At 43.7% G+C, this 18,635-nt stretch overlaps 1 protein-coding gene across 3 annotated transcripts in view; it reads right to left on the bottom strand.

The window, feature by feature from the left end:
* Positions 1-667: 667 nt before the first annotated feature.
* Positions 668-18,635, bottom strand: part of LOC122550930 (T-cell-specific surface glycoprotein CD28-like) — a 43,637-nt gene continuing 25,669 nt past the window's right edge. For 2 of the 3 annotated variants that reach the window (XM_043692412.2, XM_043692411.2), the window contains 3 exons: positions 9,560-9,922; positions 5,680-5,792; positions 668-3,525 (listed from right to left, as the gene is read on the bottom strand). In XM_043692412.2, the coding sequence (XP_043548347.2) occupies positions 3,331-3,525; positions 5,680-5,792; positions 9,560-9,922 (671 nt within the window). In that variant the 3' untranslated portion in view covers positions 668-3,330. The remainder of the gene's footprint in view (positions 3,526-5,679; positions 5,793-9,559; positions 9,923-18,635) is intronic. The other variant, XM_043692413.2, reaches the window with a different exon arrangement.

The following is an 18,635-nucleotide window of genomic DNA, read 5'->3' as shown; positions in this document are numbered from 1 at the left end:
GATTCTGTGTGATAAATATTGTCCATGAACACTTCCCAGTCTTTGTATTGTTGCCGTGGAATCTTTATATCCATGTCAGAAGGCGGGGTCCCTGGTTTAAGATCTCATTCTCCAGGTGATGCTCCCACAGTGACTCCCTCAGTATTGCACTGGAGCGACTGAGTGGATTTACTCAAGTCCCCGGGAGTGGGATTATAAACCCAGTGGCTCTGAAGTGGGAGTGCTGACCCCGAGGCACGGCTGACACCAAATCAAATCGAGTGACAGAGCAGGCGTGGCTGGCTGAACGTAGGGCTGAACCGGCCTATGTTGCTGATTTTACCAAGGCAGGAGGGTGCTAGCAGAGCTAGGAAGTCTGCAGCAGAGGGGTTTAGGGAGGTTGGGTGAGTGGGTGAAAACTCAGCAGGTGGAATACAATGTAGGTAAAAGTTAACTTGTCCATTTTGGCAGGAGGAGTAGGAAAGCAGCATATTATTGAATGATGCATTCGCTGACACCAGTGCAGCAAGGAATGATTGCGGTCAAGATTAGAATGGTGCTGGAAAAGCACAGCAGGTCAGGCAGCATCCGAGGAGCAGGAAAATTGACGTTTTGGGCAAAAGCTCTTATGATTGCGGCCAAGCATGTGCATAACATTAAGCTAACTTCTTAAAAATGAAAAGTTCTGTTTTGTTTAACTCTTTATTTCTCTTACCCGATATTTTATTTTGTTAAGATTGTCTCAGTAATTGATATCTCTCACTACAGGCAGTCTCCAGGTTGTAAAAGGGTTCCATTCTGGAGTCTGTTCACAAGTCAATTTGTATTCAAATCAGAATGCAATTTAGCAAAATATACAGTAGCCTAACGTAAAGATAGGAAACTTTCATATGTCGGATCTTTAAATTACATCTGGTGTGGAATTGCAATCGTAAACATCTTTTATATGTTGTAATTGTACCTGCCTCTACCACTTCCTGTGGTAGCTCATTCCATACACGCACCATCCTCGGTGTGAAAACGTTGCCCCTTAGGTCCCTTTTAAATCTTCCCCCTCTCACTTTAAACCCTTCTGGTTTTGAACTCTCCTACCCTGAGGAAAATACCTTGTCTATTTACCCTATCCATGCCCCTCATGATTTTATAAACCTCTTTAAGGTCACCCCTCAGCCTCTGACGCTCCAGTGAGAAAATGTTCCAGCCTATCCACTCTCTCCTTATGACTCAAACCTTCCAGTCTCGGGTAACATTCTTATAAATCTTTGTTGCACCCTTTCCAAATGAATAATATCCTTGCTATAGCACAGCGACCAGAATTGTATGCAGTACTCCAAATGTGGCTTTACCAATATCTTTTACAGCTGCAACAATGATTTCCCAACTCCTATACTCAATACTCTGACTAATGAAGGCAAACGTGCCAAAAGCTGCCTTCACCATCCGGCCTACCATTTAATAAAGGTGACCAGAAACAGGTTTTAGACCCTTTGTGGGGCTGTGATTATCACACCCAAGGGTCAAAATGTTTAGTTTATTAAACCTTGTATTTCTCATATGGTAACTATATCTTTGCAATACATTTATATTGTGTAGGACACTCTGGAGGAGCTCCTCTCCCTGAATGTTTCTAATGCTTTTCCCTCTCTAACCCTTCCTAGCTGGACAATCCAACCATTTATTGCTCTTTGTCTCAAAATAAAATCTTCTTTGTCTTAACTCTAATTTCATGAACCGTCCCAAGTGGTTTATGAGTGGGGATCATAAAATGTAGTGCCCTGTCTGCTCCAATCCCAATCCATCCTTGCCTCACCTGTCGAGGGGGAGGAGAGGTGATGGTAGCCCACTCACCCGTCAGTTTATGTGGGCCATCCCTAATTGCCCTTGAACTGGTAGGTCCAGAGTGCAGTTAAGATTGAGCCACGTTACCGTGAATCTGGAATTACATGCCAGCCAGACCAGGTAAGGATGGCAAATTGCCTTTCTAAGCATATTAGGGTTTTTAAAAACAATAAGAAAAGGGTAGGGTAGGGAACGAGAGAGAGGCTAAATCAAAATGGAGTTGGAAGGGGAAATAATACATCTCAGCCCCCATGGTGTCCACCTGTCTCATAATACCTAAAGAGTATTGGTGGAAACTGATTTTCAAAGGAGAGTTGTTTCATTATCTGGTTGGCACTCGATGAATTGCTCTTTCAAAATGCCATATTTAAGTGATCACTTCTGATGTACCGTAGCACACAAGGCTACAGGCCAAGTGCGAGAAACTGGGGGGAGAAAAAGCTGTGGATGTTGGAAATCTGAAACAAAAACAGAAATTGCTGGAGAAACTCAGCAAGTCTGGCAGCATCCATGGAGAGAGAAACAGAGTTAATGTTTCAGATCCATTGACCCTTCTTCGGACAGCTCTGAAGAAGGATCACTGGATCCGAAACATTAACTCGGCTTTTTGTCTCCACAGATGCTGCTTGACCTGCTGAGTTTCTCCAGCAACTTCTGTTTGTGTCCTGGAAAATGAGACTAGAGTAGATAGACCTGCACAGACATGGTGGGCTGCAGGGTCCTTTTCCATTCTATACATATTTGATGATTCTGTAGTAAAAGCAGAGTCAAAGACTCATAGAGATGTACCGCACAGAAACAGACCCTTCGTTCCAATTTGTCTATGCCGACCAGATATCTTAAACTAATCTAATCGCATTTGCCAGTATTTGACTCATATCCCTCTAAACCCATCCAGGTACCTTTTAAATGTTGTAATTGTACCAGCGTCCACCACTTCCTCTGGCAGCTCATTCCCACATACGCACCACCCTCTGTGTGAAAACGTTGCCCCTCAGTTCCCTTTTAAATCTTTCCCATCGCACCTTAAATTGATGCTGTCTAGTTTTGCACACCCCTACCCTTGGCTATTCACACTATCTATGGTACTCATGATTTTATAAGGTCGCCCCTCAGCCTCCAACATTCCAGAAAAAACAGTCCCAGCCTCTCCGTATAGATCAAACCCTCCAACTCTGGTAACAATCTTGTAAATCCTTTCTGAGGAAGAGTTAGATTAATTAGGCAGTTCTTTCAAGCAGCCTCCAGTGCTGTCTGATTTTAGTTCTTTGCTATTCCAGCCTTTTCCTGCATGTAGTGATTCCATGATTTGAGCACAATATGTTTCCAAATTAAGACACCTCACATTAACGTTCAGCAACCCATACCAAATAAAAATTTATGCAGTACAACTGAAATTCTACAGAGGGAATTTTCTTCTGCAAATATATCTAAAGGTACCAACCAACACTTATTGCAGGTAGCTTAGTACTACGTACTATAGAATTTGCATCATTAACTTGCATTCCTGCATTATCTCGGTATCTGACTGATGGTTCTGATGAGTGCCATGTCTTCATACTCCTGATTCTGTGCTTCTCTGGCCCGGTCTGTATTCAGAGCTAATGCACGTTTTCTGGAAGAAGTTAGGCTGGATTCCTCTTGGCTTCTGAGTGCTTCTTTAGAATTCGGTCTGCCCTTAGAACGTTTATGGACACACATGAAAACCTAGAATGAATGTCAATTGCAGGGTCAGTACAATATTACTATCATACCTTCTATTCTTCACAGCCTCAAGGAGTATCCACTGGGGTTTTCAAGACTGAGGTTCAATCACATATGAGATACTGAGGGGACTTAATAGAATCCTATAGTGAGGAAAGAGCCCATTTGGCCCATCAGGTCTGCACCAACCCTCTGAAGAGCATCCCACCCAGACCCACACCCTATCCCCATAACCCCAAATTTAGCACGGCCAATCCACCTGACCTGCACATCTTTGGACTGTGGGAAGAAACCAGAGCACCCAGAGGAAACCCACGCAGACACAGGGAGAATGTGCAAACTCCACACAACAGTCACCCAGCCTGGGATTGAACCAAGGTCCCTGGCACTGTGAGACAGCAGTGCTAACAACTGAGCCACCGTGCCAACTTGACAAGTAAATGGCTGAAAGGGTGTTTCCTTTTATAGGGGAGATGGGAATAAGGAGACGCAGCTTTAAGACAGGAGGGTTTTATATTCAAAAATATTTCCTCAACTCCTCTCTAAATCTCCAGCTCCTTACCAAGTTCCAAGTTGTAAATCTTTGGAATTCTCTAGAGGTTGTGACTACACTGTCATTTAATATGTTTAAGGCTAAGATAGGCAGCAGCCTGATCTCATGAGGAATTAAAGGATAAGGGGAGTGGATGGCCAAAATTGGCTATGATCATATTGAATGGTGGAAAGACTCGATGAACTGCGTGTGTGATCCGGAGACCCCGGTAAGGCACTGGGGACCGGGTTTGAATCCTAGCATGATAGATGGTGGAATTTGAATTTAATTTTTAAAACATTATGGAACTAAGAGTCTAACGAGGACCATGAATTCATTGTCAATTGTTGGAAAAACTCATCTGTTTCACTAATGCCCTTTGGGGAAGGAAACTGCCTTCCTACATGTGACTCCAGGCCCACAGAAAAGTGGTTAACTCTTCACTGCCCTCTGGACAATTAGGGATGGGCAATACATGCTGGCTTAGCCAGCGATACCCTCATCCTGTGAATGAATAAAAACAATTAGCACAGATGTACTGAAGAAACTGGGGATCAGGCAGCTCAGTTGGGTGGATGGCTGGTTTGCAATGCAGAGCATTGCTAACAGCGTGGGTTCAATTCCCGCACTGGCTGAGGTTATCTTGAATGACTGTCCTCCTCAACCTCTCCCTGCATCTGAGGTGTGGTGACCCTCAGGTTAAATCACCTGGGGCTAGGGAGAGAACAGCTTTACTTCCCTTTTATTTTAGAAAATGGCCAAATACATGAGGGAGAAGGGAATAGAGGATGATGTCGTTTGTGTGAGATGACATAACATGGAAAATAGGCGCAGGAGTAGGCCATTTGGCCCTTCAAGCCGGCTCCATTTTCTATGTGATCATGGCTGGTCATCCAACTCAGTCCAATGTTCCTGCTTTCTCCCTGGCCCCTTTGATCCCTTTCATCCCAAGAACTATATATAACCCCTTCTTGGAAGCTATCAATGATTTAGCCTCAGCCAGTTTTCAATAAGGCAGATAGGAGCCCATGTGGAGTAGAAACCCCAGCCGAAACAAAATATGTCATGAAAAGCTTGAATTTACATCAACCAGATATCCCAAGAAGCACTTTGCAAACAATAAAGTGCTTTTTCTGAAGCGATTGGAGTCGGAAACACAGCAGTGAATTTGCACAAAAAGCTCCCGCAAACTGCAGTGTGATAATGATCAGGTAACTTGTTTTGGGATATGGATTGAGGGATAAATGTTCATCAAGACATTGGGAAGAATTTGAAATTGTGCCGTGGAATGACCTTTGGCAATTCCCTGAGCAGCCACTCAGGAGCTCAGTTCAATGGCTCGTCAAAAATATGGCACCTTCAGCACTGCAGCACTCCTTCACTGAGTCCATGTTTTTATTGGCATTCAAGCCACAGTTTGGAGGATTATGAACCTAGAAACTTATGATTCAGAGGCAAGACTGCTACCAACAGCATCACAGGTAATTAGACATAAAGGATTGTCACTGTGCTGTACATAATTCTATTATGGGCAATGATCCACGTTGACTATATCCCCTGCTAACAACACATGGATGTTTGATAACACTATGAACAATTGTGATAATTTGTTTTAAATTACTTACACCAAGTGAGACCGTTGTAACAGTGACAGCTAGGCTATAAGCTAAAATGGCTAGAAAAACAGTATGTTTCCACACCTCTTGCGGGGCCTTCGATGTCTGACATGAATTTGACTCTGGAAATAAATTGTAAGAGACTTTAGCATCAGAAGCAGGCATTATGCCCCATAAACTTGCCACCTTATAAGACAAACTTAGAGACAAAAAAAACTGCAGATGCTGGAATAAGCAGGAGGCTGGAAGAACTCAACAAGCCAGGCAACATCAGGAGATGGAGAAGTCAACATTTCAGGTGTAACACTTCTTCAGGACTGGGGGTGGGGGTGAGGGGAGCTGCAGATAAAGGGTTGGGGAAGCATGGGGAAGGGTTTAGGATGGGGAGGGGGTGGAGTGGTGAGGCAGTGATTGGTGAATACACTTAGAAGGTGCAACCTGGTTGATCAATGGGAGGAAGGAATCCAATTGGCTGGAAGGAAGGGTTGGTAAGTGTAATGGAAGGGAGGAGGAGGGGCTGGAAAGGGAGTTGGGGTATGGGAAGGGAAGTTATTTGAAATTGGAGACAACCTTTCCAAGCATGTGACCTCTAATCTAGTAGACCTACGTGGACAATCAAATTCGTTAGCAATTGTCAATGATGACTGTAGAAGACAGGACAGTAAGTACAATGGGAGTTCTACTACGTTTAAATTCCTCTCCCAGCTGTGTTCAGTTCTAGTCACCCAGCTATAGGAAGAATATTATTAAACTGGAGAGGGCTCAGAAAAGATCTACCAGGATGTTGCTAGGAATGGAGAGTTTGAGTTATAAGGAGTGGCTGGATAGCCTGGGACTTGTTTCACTGGAGTGTAGGAGGTTGAGAGGTGATCTTACAAAGGGTTATAAAATCTTGGGGGTATAGATGAGGTGAATAGCAAAGGTCTTTTCCTTTGGGTGGGGGAGTTCAAAATTAGGGGGCATATTTTTAAGGTGAGAGGGGAAAGATTTAAGAGGGACCTGAGAGGGAACATTTTCACAGAGTGGATGGTTCATACATAGAATAAACTACCAGAGGAAGTGGTCGATGCAGGTACAGTTGCAACATTTAAAGACATTTGGATAGGTACGTGGATAGGAAAAGTTTAAAGGGATATGGACTAAACACAGACAGGTTTGACGAGTTTAGTTTGGAAAACCTGGTCACATTGGATGAGTTGGACCAAAGATTCTGTTTCAATGCTATGCGACTCCATGACTCCATCTTCATTTGGAAATATATTGCTATTCTTTCAGCATTGCTGGGTCAAAATCCTGGAATTCCCTCCATAGGGCATTGAGGGTCTACCTACAGCACATGGACTGTAGCGGTTCAAGAGGGCAGCTCACCACCACGGTTTTCCAGAGAAATTTAAAGATGTCCAACAGAGTCAGGCCAAGCCAGTGACACCTGCATCCCTTGAAATTTTAACCTCAAGTCTGGGAAGCAGTTTGGATCACCAAACGTGGGGAAGATAGGTGAACGGGATCTGGTGTAAAGTGAAGATACAGGCAGAAGATACGGGTGCCCTCAAACTAATGGGGATAGAATATGAAAGGCAAGGACTGCAGGAATAGTTAGATACAGAGGTAATGAAGTCAAAAATGAGGGAAGAAAATGGAGATAACAAGATTTGTGACTAAATGTTTCATCTATCAGTTACTATTCCCCTCAATTGTTCTCAGCTTAGAAGAGTGGTTAATTTTCTTTTGAACTGTTGAAATGTTAACTCTCTTTCTCCCTCCACAGGCGCTGCTCGACCTACAGAGAATTTCTAGCATTTTCTATGTTTTTTTGTAGATTTCTGATATCTGTGGGAGTTTGCACTTGATCTTGACTTATTCACTTTAACAACCTTCCTGAGAGAATCGTTCTGCTGTTTTACTGATTTTTCACTGGTTGAATTGTTAGGTTTTATGAACTCTTACCTTTTATGGACTCACGCGACCCCCTACCTGTCTCTGTAGGTTCTGATAGCCTGACAAACTCCCATATACTCTGCATTTCTCTGTCTCTGCCTTCTTGTGCATTGTTCAGTTTCTCTCTGTCACTATTGGTGTTTTCATTGACCTAGGCCCCATTTCAAAATTCCTTGTTTGAACTCCATCGCTTCTTTAATTCTCCCACCACTTTCCTTTCAGATCCCCTCAGTTACTGATAGATGAAACATTTTGTCACCACTCTTGATACCTCCGCTTTCTTTCCTCATTTATGCCTTCATTACCACTGTATCTAACTATTCCTGCAGTCCTTGCCTTTTATGCTACCGTCGTTAATTTGTGGGTACCCAAAATCCTGCTGCCAGTGTCTTCACTTTGCATCAGATCCCAATCACTTATCTTCCCCATTTTTATTGATCTAAATTGCTTCCCAGACTTGGTTAAAATTTTAATCCCTATTTTTACATCCCTCGATGTTCTCGCTTTTGTTTAGAGCAAAAGAGCAAGGAGCAGGAGGAGGCCATTCAGCCCCTTGAGCCTGTTCTGCCATTTAATACGATCATGGCTGATCTCATCTCGGTCTCAACTCCACTCTCCTGTCTGCTCTCCATAAACCTTCAAATCATTACTAATTAAAAACCTGGCTATCTCCTCCTTAAACTTATTGTGTCTCGGCGTCCATTGCATTCTGGGATAGTGAGTTTCACAGATTCATTACTCTTTGTGAGAAATTGGGAGGTCATGTTGTGGCTAGTGGTTAGGCCACTTTTGAAATATTGCGTGCAATTCTGAGCTCCTTCCTATTGGAAGGATGTTGTGAAACTTGAAAGGGTTCAGAAAACATTTACAAGGATGTTGCCAGGATTGGAGGATTTGAGCTATACGGAGAGGCTGAATAGGCTGGGGCTGTTTTCCCTCGAGCATCGGAGGCTGACCTTATAGAGGTTTATAAAATTACCAGGGGCATTGATAGGGTAAATAGACAAAGTCTCTTCCCTGGGGTGGGGGAGTCCAGAACTAAGGGGCATAGGTTTAAGGTGAGAAGGGAAAGATATGAAAGAGACCTAAGAGGCAACCTTTTCATGCAGAGAGTGGTACGTGTATGGAATGAGCTGCCAGAGGAAGTGGTGGAGGCTGGTACAATTGCAGTATGTAAAAGGCATCTGGATGGGTATATGAATAGGAAGGGTTTGGAGGAATATGGGCCGGGTGCTGATAGGTGGGACTAGATTGGGTTGGGATATCTGGTCAGCATGGATGGGATGGGCTGAAGGGTCTGTTTCCATGCTGTACATCTCTATGACTGTAAGTAATTCCTCCTTATCTCTGCTTTAAGCCCATGACTCCTTAGCCTAAAACTGTGACCTCTCAGTTTTTATACCTTTTCCCTCAATTATAGCCTCCAGTCCCATTGCCCTCTGAGATTTCTGCTCTTCTCTAAGTCTGGCATCTTGAGTGTTTCCAAATTTAGTCGGCCCACCATAAATACTGTTGCCTTGATCCAATGCTTTGGAATACCCTATGTATACCTTTCAGCCTCGCTACCTCACATTCTTCCTTTGAGATGGTGTCCAAAATCCTACCTCTTTAACCAAGCTATTAGTCATCTGATCTAATGTCTCCTTCCTTGGCTCAGGGTCATATTTTGTTTCATGACCCTTTTGAAGCACTGTGTTGATTATTTTATTCTGTTGTAAGTGCTGCCTAAATATATGGTATTGTTGTTACGGCCCAATTGAGCCTTGGGTAAGGTTTCTACAGCTGGGCCGCTATATAAATCCAGTCTCTATTGTTGGTGGACTCTTTACAATATGGTGCACTGGTTCTTCACCCTTTACTCTTGATAAAGATGGCACTGAAGATTTATCAAAAGTGAAACGTGCTCTGAATAAACACATAGAGCAGTCATTCCGCTCTCTGCTTTACTCACCATGGACTGTTAATCTGGTTCCATGTCCATATCCACTCACATGAGGCGGAGGTAGAGAGACTAATACCTCACAAACATAAACTCCAGAGTCATTCACTGTCAGGTTGTTGATGACGAGGATGCTGTAAACTTTGGAGAGATTGCCACGCACATACAAGTGGTCATCTTGACTGGACAGAGATTTGGAGTCCTTTGAAAAGGCCAGGATTGGCTGATCCCGTCTGTTACCTTTATACCAGTACATGTCTGTGTGTTCAGGGGTCCCTCTGTGATAGTTCGCCTCACAGGCAATCACAGCCGTCATTCCAACTGACACGTTGATTTCTCCGGGATGCTGTGACACCGAAACCTTGCCTTGGTCACCTGAGAAGGTGGGCAGTGGAGACAGGAAAGGAACTCTGAGTAGGCTCTACCTTTTTATCTCTCTCACACTTTCTCCCTCTCTCTCTCACGTACACACACACAGTCTCTCACACACAAACACATGCGCACACACTCTCACACAGACACACCAGAATGCCTCTTCCCACCATCAAATTGCCCATGAGACTGGAATAGGAATAGGAACAGGAGTAGGCCATTCAACTCCTTGACCCTGTTTTGATGTTCCTCACATCCACTTTGTTGAATCTTCCCCATAATCCTGGATTTCCCATGCTATTTTTCTGGGATAATTTTCATTTATTAATTTACCACAACAAATCGTCCATGTTTCCAATTGTTTCATTAACGTGCAGAGTTAATTAAGGGTTTATATCAATGTTTCCAATCAACTGTGGCATCTAATGGGCAGATACCCAGTGCCTGTTAAATTCTGATGAAAGGTCACTGGACTTGAAAAGTTAACTGTGTTTCTTTCTCCACAGATACTGCCAGACCTGCTGAGTTTCTCCAGCAACTTCAGTTTCTAACTAGAGCCTGTCTTGATTTACAGTTGCAGCCTGAAAGAGGAAAGGAAGGACCTGCCTTCATGTAGCACCTTTCATCACCTCAGGACCACCCAACATGCTGTGGGCCAATGAAGTACTTTCTGTTGTGCTGTCAGTCACTGTTGTAATACAGCTGCCAATTCACACACAGCAAGCTCCCACAAATGGTAATGTGAAAGTAATATTAAGTGGATGATGTCCAGGACACCAGGGAACAGCCTCCTTCAAAGTAATGCCATGTTTCCAAGGAGATAGATATGGTTCATATAGTTAAAGGGATCAAAAGTTATGGGTGGAAATGGGAACAAGGGACTGGGTTGGATTTTCAGTCACGATTATGTTGAATGGCTTAGCAGGGTCGAAGGGTCGAATGGCCTACTCCTGCTCCTGCGTTTCTATCTGGCCTTTTATGACCCCCAGTCAATGGCAAATTCGGTGTCACTGAATTCATAATCCAGGATTCTACATTCATGTTCTGGGACATAGGTTCAAATCACGCCATTGGCAGATGGTGAAATGTGAATTCAATAAAAATTTAGAATTAAAAAGCTAGCCAAAAAGCAACCACCATTTATTGTCATGTGAACCCATCTAACTCATTAATGTAGGAGAAAGTGAGGACTGCAGATACTGGAGATCAGAGTCAAAGAGTGTGGTGCTGGAAAAACACAGCTAGTTAGGCAGCATCAGAGGAGCAGGAGAGATGACATTTCAAGCATAAACTCTTTATCAGGCATGAAGGGATGGCCCAAGGGGGCTGAGCGATAAATGGGATGGGGTGGGGCTTGGGGGAAGGTAGCTGGGAATGCGATTGGTAGATAGAGGAAGAATACCTCATCTTCCACCTTGGCACCCTCCAATCATAGGGGATCAATGTCGATTTCACCAGTTTCTTCATTTCCCCTCCCCCCAACTTATCCCAGAGCCAATCTTCCAACTCAGCACTGCCCTCTTGAAATGTCCTACCTGTCCATCTTCCTTCCCACCTATCTGCTCCACCTTCCTTTCCGACCTATCAACTTCTCCCCCACCTTCATCCTAGATACCTTCCCCTCCCCCAGCTCCACCGCCCTCCCATTTATCTCTCAGCCCCCTTGGGCTGCCCCTTCATTTCTGATGGACAGCTTATGCTTGAAACGTCGATTCTCTTGTTCCTTGGATGCTGCCTGACCGGCTACGCTTTTCCTCTGGGTGCTCAGGCTTCCTCCCACAATTCATAGATATGCAGGTTAGGTAACTTGACCATGCTAAATTGTCCGTAGTGTCCAGTGATGTGAAGGTTGAATGGATTAGCCATGGGAAATGCAAGGGTATTGGGATATGGTGAGGGGAGGGGGCTGAGTCGGGTTTGGGATAATGTTCAGAGGGTTGGTGCAGACTTGATGGCTAAATGGCCTCTTTCTGCACTGTGGGAATTTTATTCTATGTTCTAAGTATTCTGTCTTACACAGGACTCCAGATCAACAGCAATGTGGTTGACCCTTATCTGCTATTGGGCAATAAATGCTGGTCTAGTTGGTGTTGCCCACATCCCATAAATGAATAAAAAAATGGGAGAGTCAGACTGGATGATACACTTGAGTAAAAGGGTACAAGCTCCCAACAATGAGAACTGAAGCACAGGGTTTCAGTTCTAAAGTGAAAGATAATTAAAGGTTCACTCTTAAATAGATACATCTGAATGAATTACAGCATTTTATTTTCTCACCCTGAGATATTTTCATCAGGTCTTTGATTTCAGATAAACCTTTTGGACTATAACTTGTTGTGTGATCTCTGACATTACAAATGAACCTGGCTCAATATTCTAGCTTTTGAATGAGCCAACCAATTAGCCCCAATTCTTGCTGAGGAGCTCTGTCTCCATTTCAAATATTAGTTCAATTCCCTTTTAAAAGCTGTTCTTGAATCTACACTCATCATATTTTCAGCAGTGCATTCTAGATAACAACTCACTACATTAGAAAGGAATTGTATTTCTTTTTAAATTACACTGCTACCTAAACCTCTCACATCAGTAGGAATACAGGTCTTCAGGAGCTGATGTAGCCCTTAAGACTTCTCTGCCATTCAATAGGATCATGACTAGTGACAAAAAAACCACATGCTGGAATCCAAAGTAGACAGGCAGGAGGCTGGAAGAACACAGCAAGCCAGGCAGCATCAGGAGGTGGAGAAGTTAGCGTCTTGGGTGAAATCCTTCTTCAGGTCCTGAAGAAGATTTACGGCCAAAACATTGACTTCTCCACCTCCTAATGCTGCATGAGAGTGTGGTGCTGGAAAAGCACAGCAGGTCATGCAGCATCTACGGAGCAGAAGAATGGCATTTCGGGCATTCCCAATGAAGGGCTTATGCCTGAATCGTCAATCTCCTGCTGCTTGGATACTGCCTCGCCTGCTGTGCTTTTCCAGCACCACACTCTTGATTCTGACCTCCAGCATCTGCAGTCCTCATGTTTTCCTATTGAGGCTGCCTGGTTTGGCTGTGTTCTTCCAGCCTCCTGCCTGTCTCCATTCAATGAGATCATGGCTGATGTCAACTCCACTTTCTTGTCAGCACCCCTTTGACTCCCTTATCTAACAAACATCTATCTGTTGTACTATGTTGTAATGCCCAGCACCGCTACTGTTATATTCTGGTCCCCACATATCTTAAAATGTTGTCACACATCCTTCTTTGAGACTCATCTGTTTAAGGGAAGGGGCAGAAGGTTTAGAGGGGATGTGAGGGAAACCTTTTTTCACCCAGAGGGTGGTGGGAATCTGGAACTCATTGCCTTTAAAGGTGGGAGAGGCAGAAACTCTCAACATTTAAGCTGTATTTAGATGTACACTTTAGATTATGAGTTCCCTGATTGGGGCTGTTATTCTAGTCCAGTCAGGAAGTCCTGGCTGACAGATATAAATAAGAGTGTCAGACACTGCTCACTCTGAGAGCTGGATCTGAGGGAGCTGGATCAATGTGAAGGATTCTCCACATGTAAATAAAGGGTGACTTGGTGACAGATTACTGGCTTTTGTGAAGTGGCAACGAGAGCAAAGCATGCTCCTGAAGAAATTCACTCACAACAGTTGTCTTTGAGTTATGGCATCATGCTGTTATTTGGGAAGCTTGACTCATTTAATCCTGCTATCAAAACTGGGCCCAGAATGTAGAAAGAATGTATTAATCTTTCCAGGCAAGTATCATTGGGGCAGATGAAATGTAATGAGTAACTCTCCTGACAGTTTGTGTACCTGCAGCCTGTTTAGTTATTAGGAGCTTAACTTTCCCTGAGGCACCAGATACTAAAACCTTTCAAAAACTGACAGATTTAGTTAAGGAATATTACAACCCCAAGCCTCCTCTAATTCAGATCCCATTCTTTTTGAATACACTGTATCAGTGATTTTGGAGCAGAGGGATTTTAGAGCAGAGGAAATCACCAATATGATGTATTCAAAAAGAACAGGTACCTAATGAACACAGTGCACCAATTTCTCAGCAACAAACCCAAACAAGCAGACAAAACACATTCAGAAATCCTACCCACTCTCCCCTACATCAAAGACATCTTGGAAATGACTGCCAGACTACTTAGACCCCTTGGCGTCATGGTAGCCCACAAACCCACCGACACACTAAAACAGCAGCTAATGAACTTGAAAGACCTGATACAGACAACAAACAAAACTAATGTCATTTACAAAATACCATGCAAGAACTGTAACAGACACTACATTGGACAAACAGGCAGAAAACTAGTCACCAGGATACATGAACATCAACTAGCCGCAAAAAGACATGACCCACTCTCACTGGTATCCTTACATATAGACGAGGAAGGACATCATTTCGACTGGGACACCACATCCATCATAGGACAAGCCAAACAGAGACATGTACAAGAATTCCTAGAAGCATGGCATTCCAACCGGAACTCTATCAACAAACACACCGACTTGGATCCCATTTACCACCCCTGAGAAAAAGAACCAGAAATGACATCACCACAGGAAATGATGTCACCAACCCAAGGAACCTAAACGCATAAGTAAAAAGTGGGCCATATCACCAGTGCTTCAGCGGAGGCTCACTGATCATGTTACCTAGTGTGGTGACGAATGTCTGAAAACAAACTCTAGCTCAGTGAGCAAACTTACATCCAGAACCTCAATCTGAGTTACAAATCTTCTGAAAATTCACTATATCTCTATTATCTCTATGTCTCTCTGATTCTGTGGTGCAGCCATGATGGGCCAAGAGGCTTTTCTTTGTGCTGTAAATCTCTATGACTCTAGAAGTTTTCAAATTGTGTGTGGTGAAGGATTCACCATGAGTAAGTCTGAGCTGAAGGGCCTCTAGTCTTTGTTAACAAGATGCAGTTTTCACATAAAAGTAATTATACACAGATTACATCAACTCTGAAGCATTTTAACAACTTTTGAGATGACGTAAAGAAGACATGCTGTGTCTTTGTGAGGCGACACGTCAGAGCTCTGTTGATTGACTCTCCACCTAAAGGCAGTGTGACAATGTCTGACCAAGCAGAGCTCAGTGTAATCTAAATATTAATCCTTTCCCAATAATTACTTTCGACATCACAGCCTATTTCAGGCAAAGAGCAACAAAAGAAATTTCACCTGGAAATCCAGTATGTAATTAAAGTGAAAAGTTAAAGTGTTTGGAATGTAGAACCCTCTGTGATAAGGAATAATGGAGACAAATACCTTGGATGCTTTTAAGGAGGATGCTGGAGAACTACGTAAGGGAGAAAGTGGTTGGGAGAGAGTGTGTGGGGCAAAGTAGAGTGGGAAGAGATCCATATGCAGAATTAATCATTTGAGCCAAATGGCCAGTTTCTGTGCTGTAAATCCTAATACGAAAAGTGATCCTAACTTAACACAGGTACGTCTGACATCTTCCAAACAAACTCAAGAACTAAACCACAAGTAAAAAGAATGGTTTTGGTTTCAAAAGTACAAGGCCACAGAAGTTGCCATGGCAATCACACTGGGCTTCTTCCTCCGTGGTGGAGTAAATGAATATGGCACCTTTCGTAACTGAGGTGGCAACATCTGGTCAAGGATTACACACATCACCAAGGGAACAGGCCCCCATATTCCTTCAAATGGACCATCTTCACCTCAAAATGAAGGTCAATTCCTCCCCACAGGGCAGGGAGATTAGCAAAGCATCATACAAGTCAACCACAGAAGGAGGCTATTAGGCCAATTTGACATCGATAAGAAATGTTTAGAGCGACACGGGCCAAGTGCAGTCAGTTGGGACCAGTTTAATTTGAAATTATGGTTGGCATGGACCGGTTGGACCAAAGGGTCTGTTCCTGCGCACTATGGCTTTATGACCCGATGACTCTATGATCCTTGCCAGCTTTATTGCAGCCGTATCCAATTAGTCACACTATTTGTTTTAGGTATTCCCATTGTCTCTCACTTTGTAGGGAGTCACAGTAGAGTGGGTGAGAGAGAATGGGCGGACATAAAATCCTGATTGAGCTGGTATGATCTAATTCCATCACTACAGGCACGTGGCTGATACTTCAAGCCTCAAACGAGAGTCTCCTTAACATTATGAATGAGTCATTACCTCAATGGTGAAACTTTGACTCATTTTATAATGGAACAGGAAACAACTGTGGGCAGTGGGCACACACAGGAAATTGTGTGTGGGAGGGAGGAGGATTGGTACTGAATTAGATAGCTCTTCCAAAGGGCTGGCACAGACCTAATGAATGAATGGCCTCCTCTTCTGCTGTATGTTTTGCACATTTAAAACAGAGATGAGGATGAATTTCTTGTCTCGGGGGGAGGGAATCTGTGGAATTAATTACCACAAAGAGCTATTGAGGCTGGGACATTGAGACTGAGATAGACAGATTTTTAATCAGGAAGAGAGTCAAGGGTTACAGGAAAATGTGGTAAAGTGGAGTTGAGGATCATGAGGTCACGGGAGGCAATGGCCTAGTGGTATTATTGTTGGACTGTTAATCCAAAGTCAAGATTAGAGTGGTGCTAGAAAAGCACAGCAGGTCAGGCAGCATCCGAGGAGCAGGAAAATCGACGTTTCGGGCAAAAGCCCTTCATCAGGAATGAGGCAGGGAACCTCCAGGGTGGAGAAATAAATGGGAGAGGGGTGGGGTAGCTGAGAGTGCAATAGGTGGATGGAGGTGAGGGTGAAGGTGATAGGTCGGAGAGGAGGGTGGAGCGGATAGGTGGGAAGGGGGATTGGCAGGTAGGACAGGTCATGGGGATGGTGCTGAGCTGGCAGGTTGGAACTCAGATAAGGTGGAGGGAGGAGAAATGAGGAAACTGGTGAAGTCCACATTGATCCAAAGACCCAGATAATGTTCTGGGGACCTGGGTTCAAATCCTGCCATGGCAGATGGTGGAATTTGAATTCAAACAAAAATCTGGTTTGAAGAGCTTACTGATGACCATGAATCCATTGTTGATTGTTGGGGGCAAAACCCATCTGGTTCACTCATGTCCTTCAGGGAAGGAAGCTGCTATCCTTACCTGGTGTGGCCTATATGTGACTCCAGACCTACAGCAATGTGGTTGACTCTAAACTGCTGTCTAGGAGAAAGTGAGGACTGCAGATCAGAGTCAAGAGTGTGTTGCTGGAAAAACACAGCAGGTCAGGCAGCATCTGAGGAGCAGGAGAATCCACATTTTGGGCATAAGGCCTTGAAACGCCAACTCTCCTGCTCCTCGGATGCTGTCTGACCTGCCGTGCTTTTCCAGCACCACACTCTCGACTCTTAACTGCCCTCTGGGCAATTATGGATGGGCAATAAATGCTGACCTAACTAATGATGCCTTCATCCTATGAATGAATTTTTTAAAAATTAAGAATGAAGAAAAAAAAAACCATGATCTCATTAATGGTGGAGCTGACTTGATTGGGTGAATGGCCTGCACCTTATGGTTTTAGATCTCTATGGTTTGTGGGGATTTGAATGGGGTCCATTTATGCTGCCCATTGCCAAGACATTAGAGTCAACTTTGGCTTCAAGTGATGGTGTAAAGAAGGCGATATTAGATTCAGTGCTTCTGATACATCTCTTATTGTCATTACCATTCGTATTGCATCAGTCATGTGCTTAAGATGTCCCAAAGTGTCATAGACTCATAGAGACATAGCATGGAGTCCAACCAGTCCATGCCGACCATAAGCTGGTCCCACCTGCCTGCACTTGGCCCATATCCCTCCAAACTTTTCCTATTTATGTATTTATCTAAGTATCTTTGAAATGTTGTAACTCTACCCACATCTGGAAGTTCATTCTAATTGTGAGCCAGTCTCTGTGTAAAACATTTGCCCCCATGTCTTTTTAAAATCTCCGTCCCCTCACCTTAAAAATATGCCCCTAGTCTTGAAATCCTCCACCCAGGGAAAAGGCACCTGTGACTCACCTTATGTGTACCATTTGTTATAGACTAGGCCAGACCTCCTCAAAACTTTTCAAGACAGTATCCCAGACCCGAACTTTGCTAGTTGTTTTAAGCAGGTGTACAGTGAATGTTTCATGAGGGATGCAGCTTGCCCAACCACTTAGTTTTAAACAAAGTAGAATTTATTTGCAAGATCACCGAAAGAGACACAAACCAAAGAGAAGAGAATATAAAACAACTTAACCTCTCCGAAAACCCAAGACTATCCCAACTTAATGACACGGTTCCAAATGCCTGCAACAAACCTCATGAACACCCCCTTGGCACAAAAGGTAAAATCAAACACAGGCTCTTACGTGAGAGAGAGATGGCAGAGAGATTCAGTATGGAACACCTCCTTCCATGGAGCTGTTTCCTTGACCAGCAACCTCAAAAAGCTGACTGCTTGCTAATACCAAACCAAAACAGAGAAAAACTGAGCTGGGAGAACTAGCCACTCCCCTTTCATTGTACAGGCGTATTTTCTTTTACTTGAAAGCATACTTAGCTAGTTACCCAGACTTTCCAGAATCACTGCTTTTATGACCTCTTTGAAAAAAAACCCCCAAGGACAGCATATCCTCGTTACACCCTCATGATTTTATAAATCTCTGTCAGGTCACCCCTCAACCTCCTGTGCTCCAGTAAAAAGTCCAGCCTTTCCAGTCTATTTTTATAACTCAAACCCTCCATTCCTGTCAACAACCTGG

The sequence above is a fragment of the Chiloscyllium plagiosum genome, unplaced genomic scaffold, assembly GCF_037043375.1.
Source record: "Chiloscyllium plagiosum isolate Xiang-an unplaced genomic scaffold, Cpla_swu_hap1 HiC_scaffold_6, whole genome shotgun sequence".
In the NCBI taxonomy this organism is placed as follows: Eukaryota; Metazoa; Chordata; class Chondrichthyes; order Orectolobiformes; family Hemiscylliidae; genus Chiloscyllium; species Chiloscyllium plagiosum.
The sequence above is the reverse complement of the archived record's forward strand: the minus strand, read 5'-3'. Positions and strand labels throughout refer to the sequence as shown.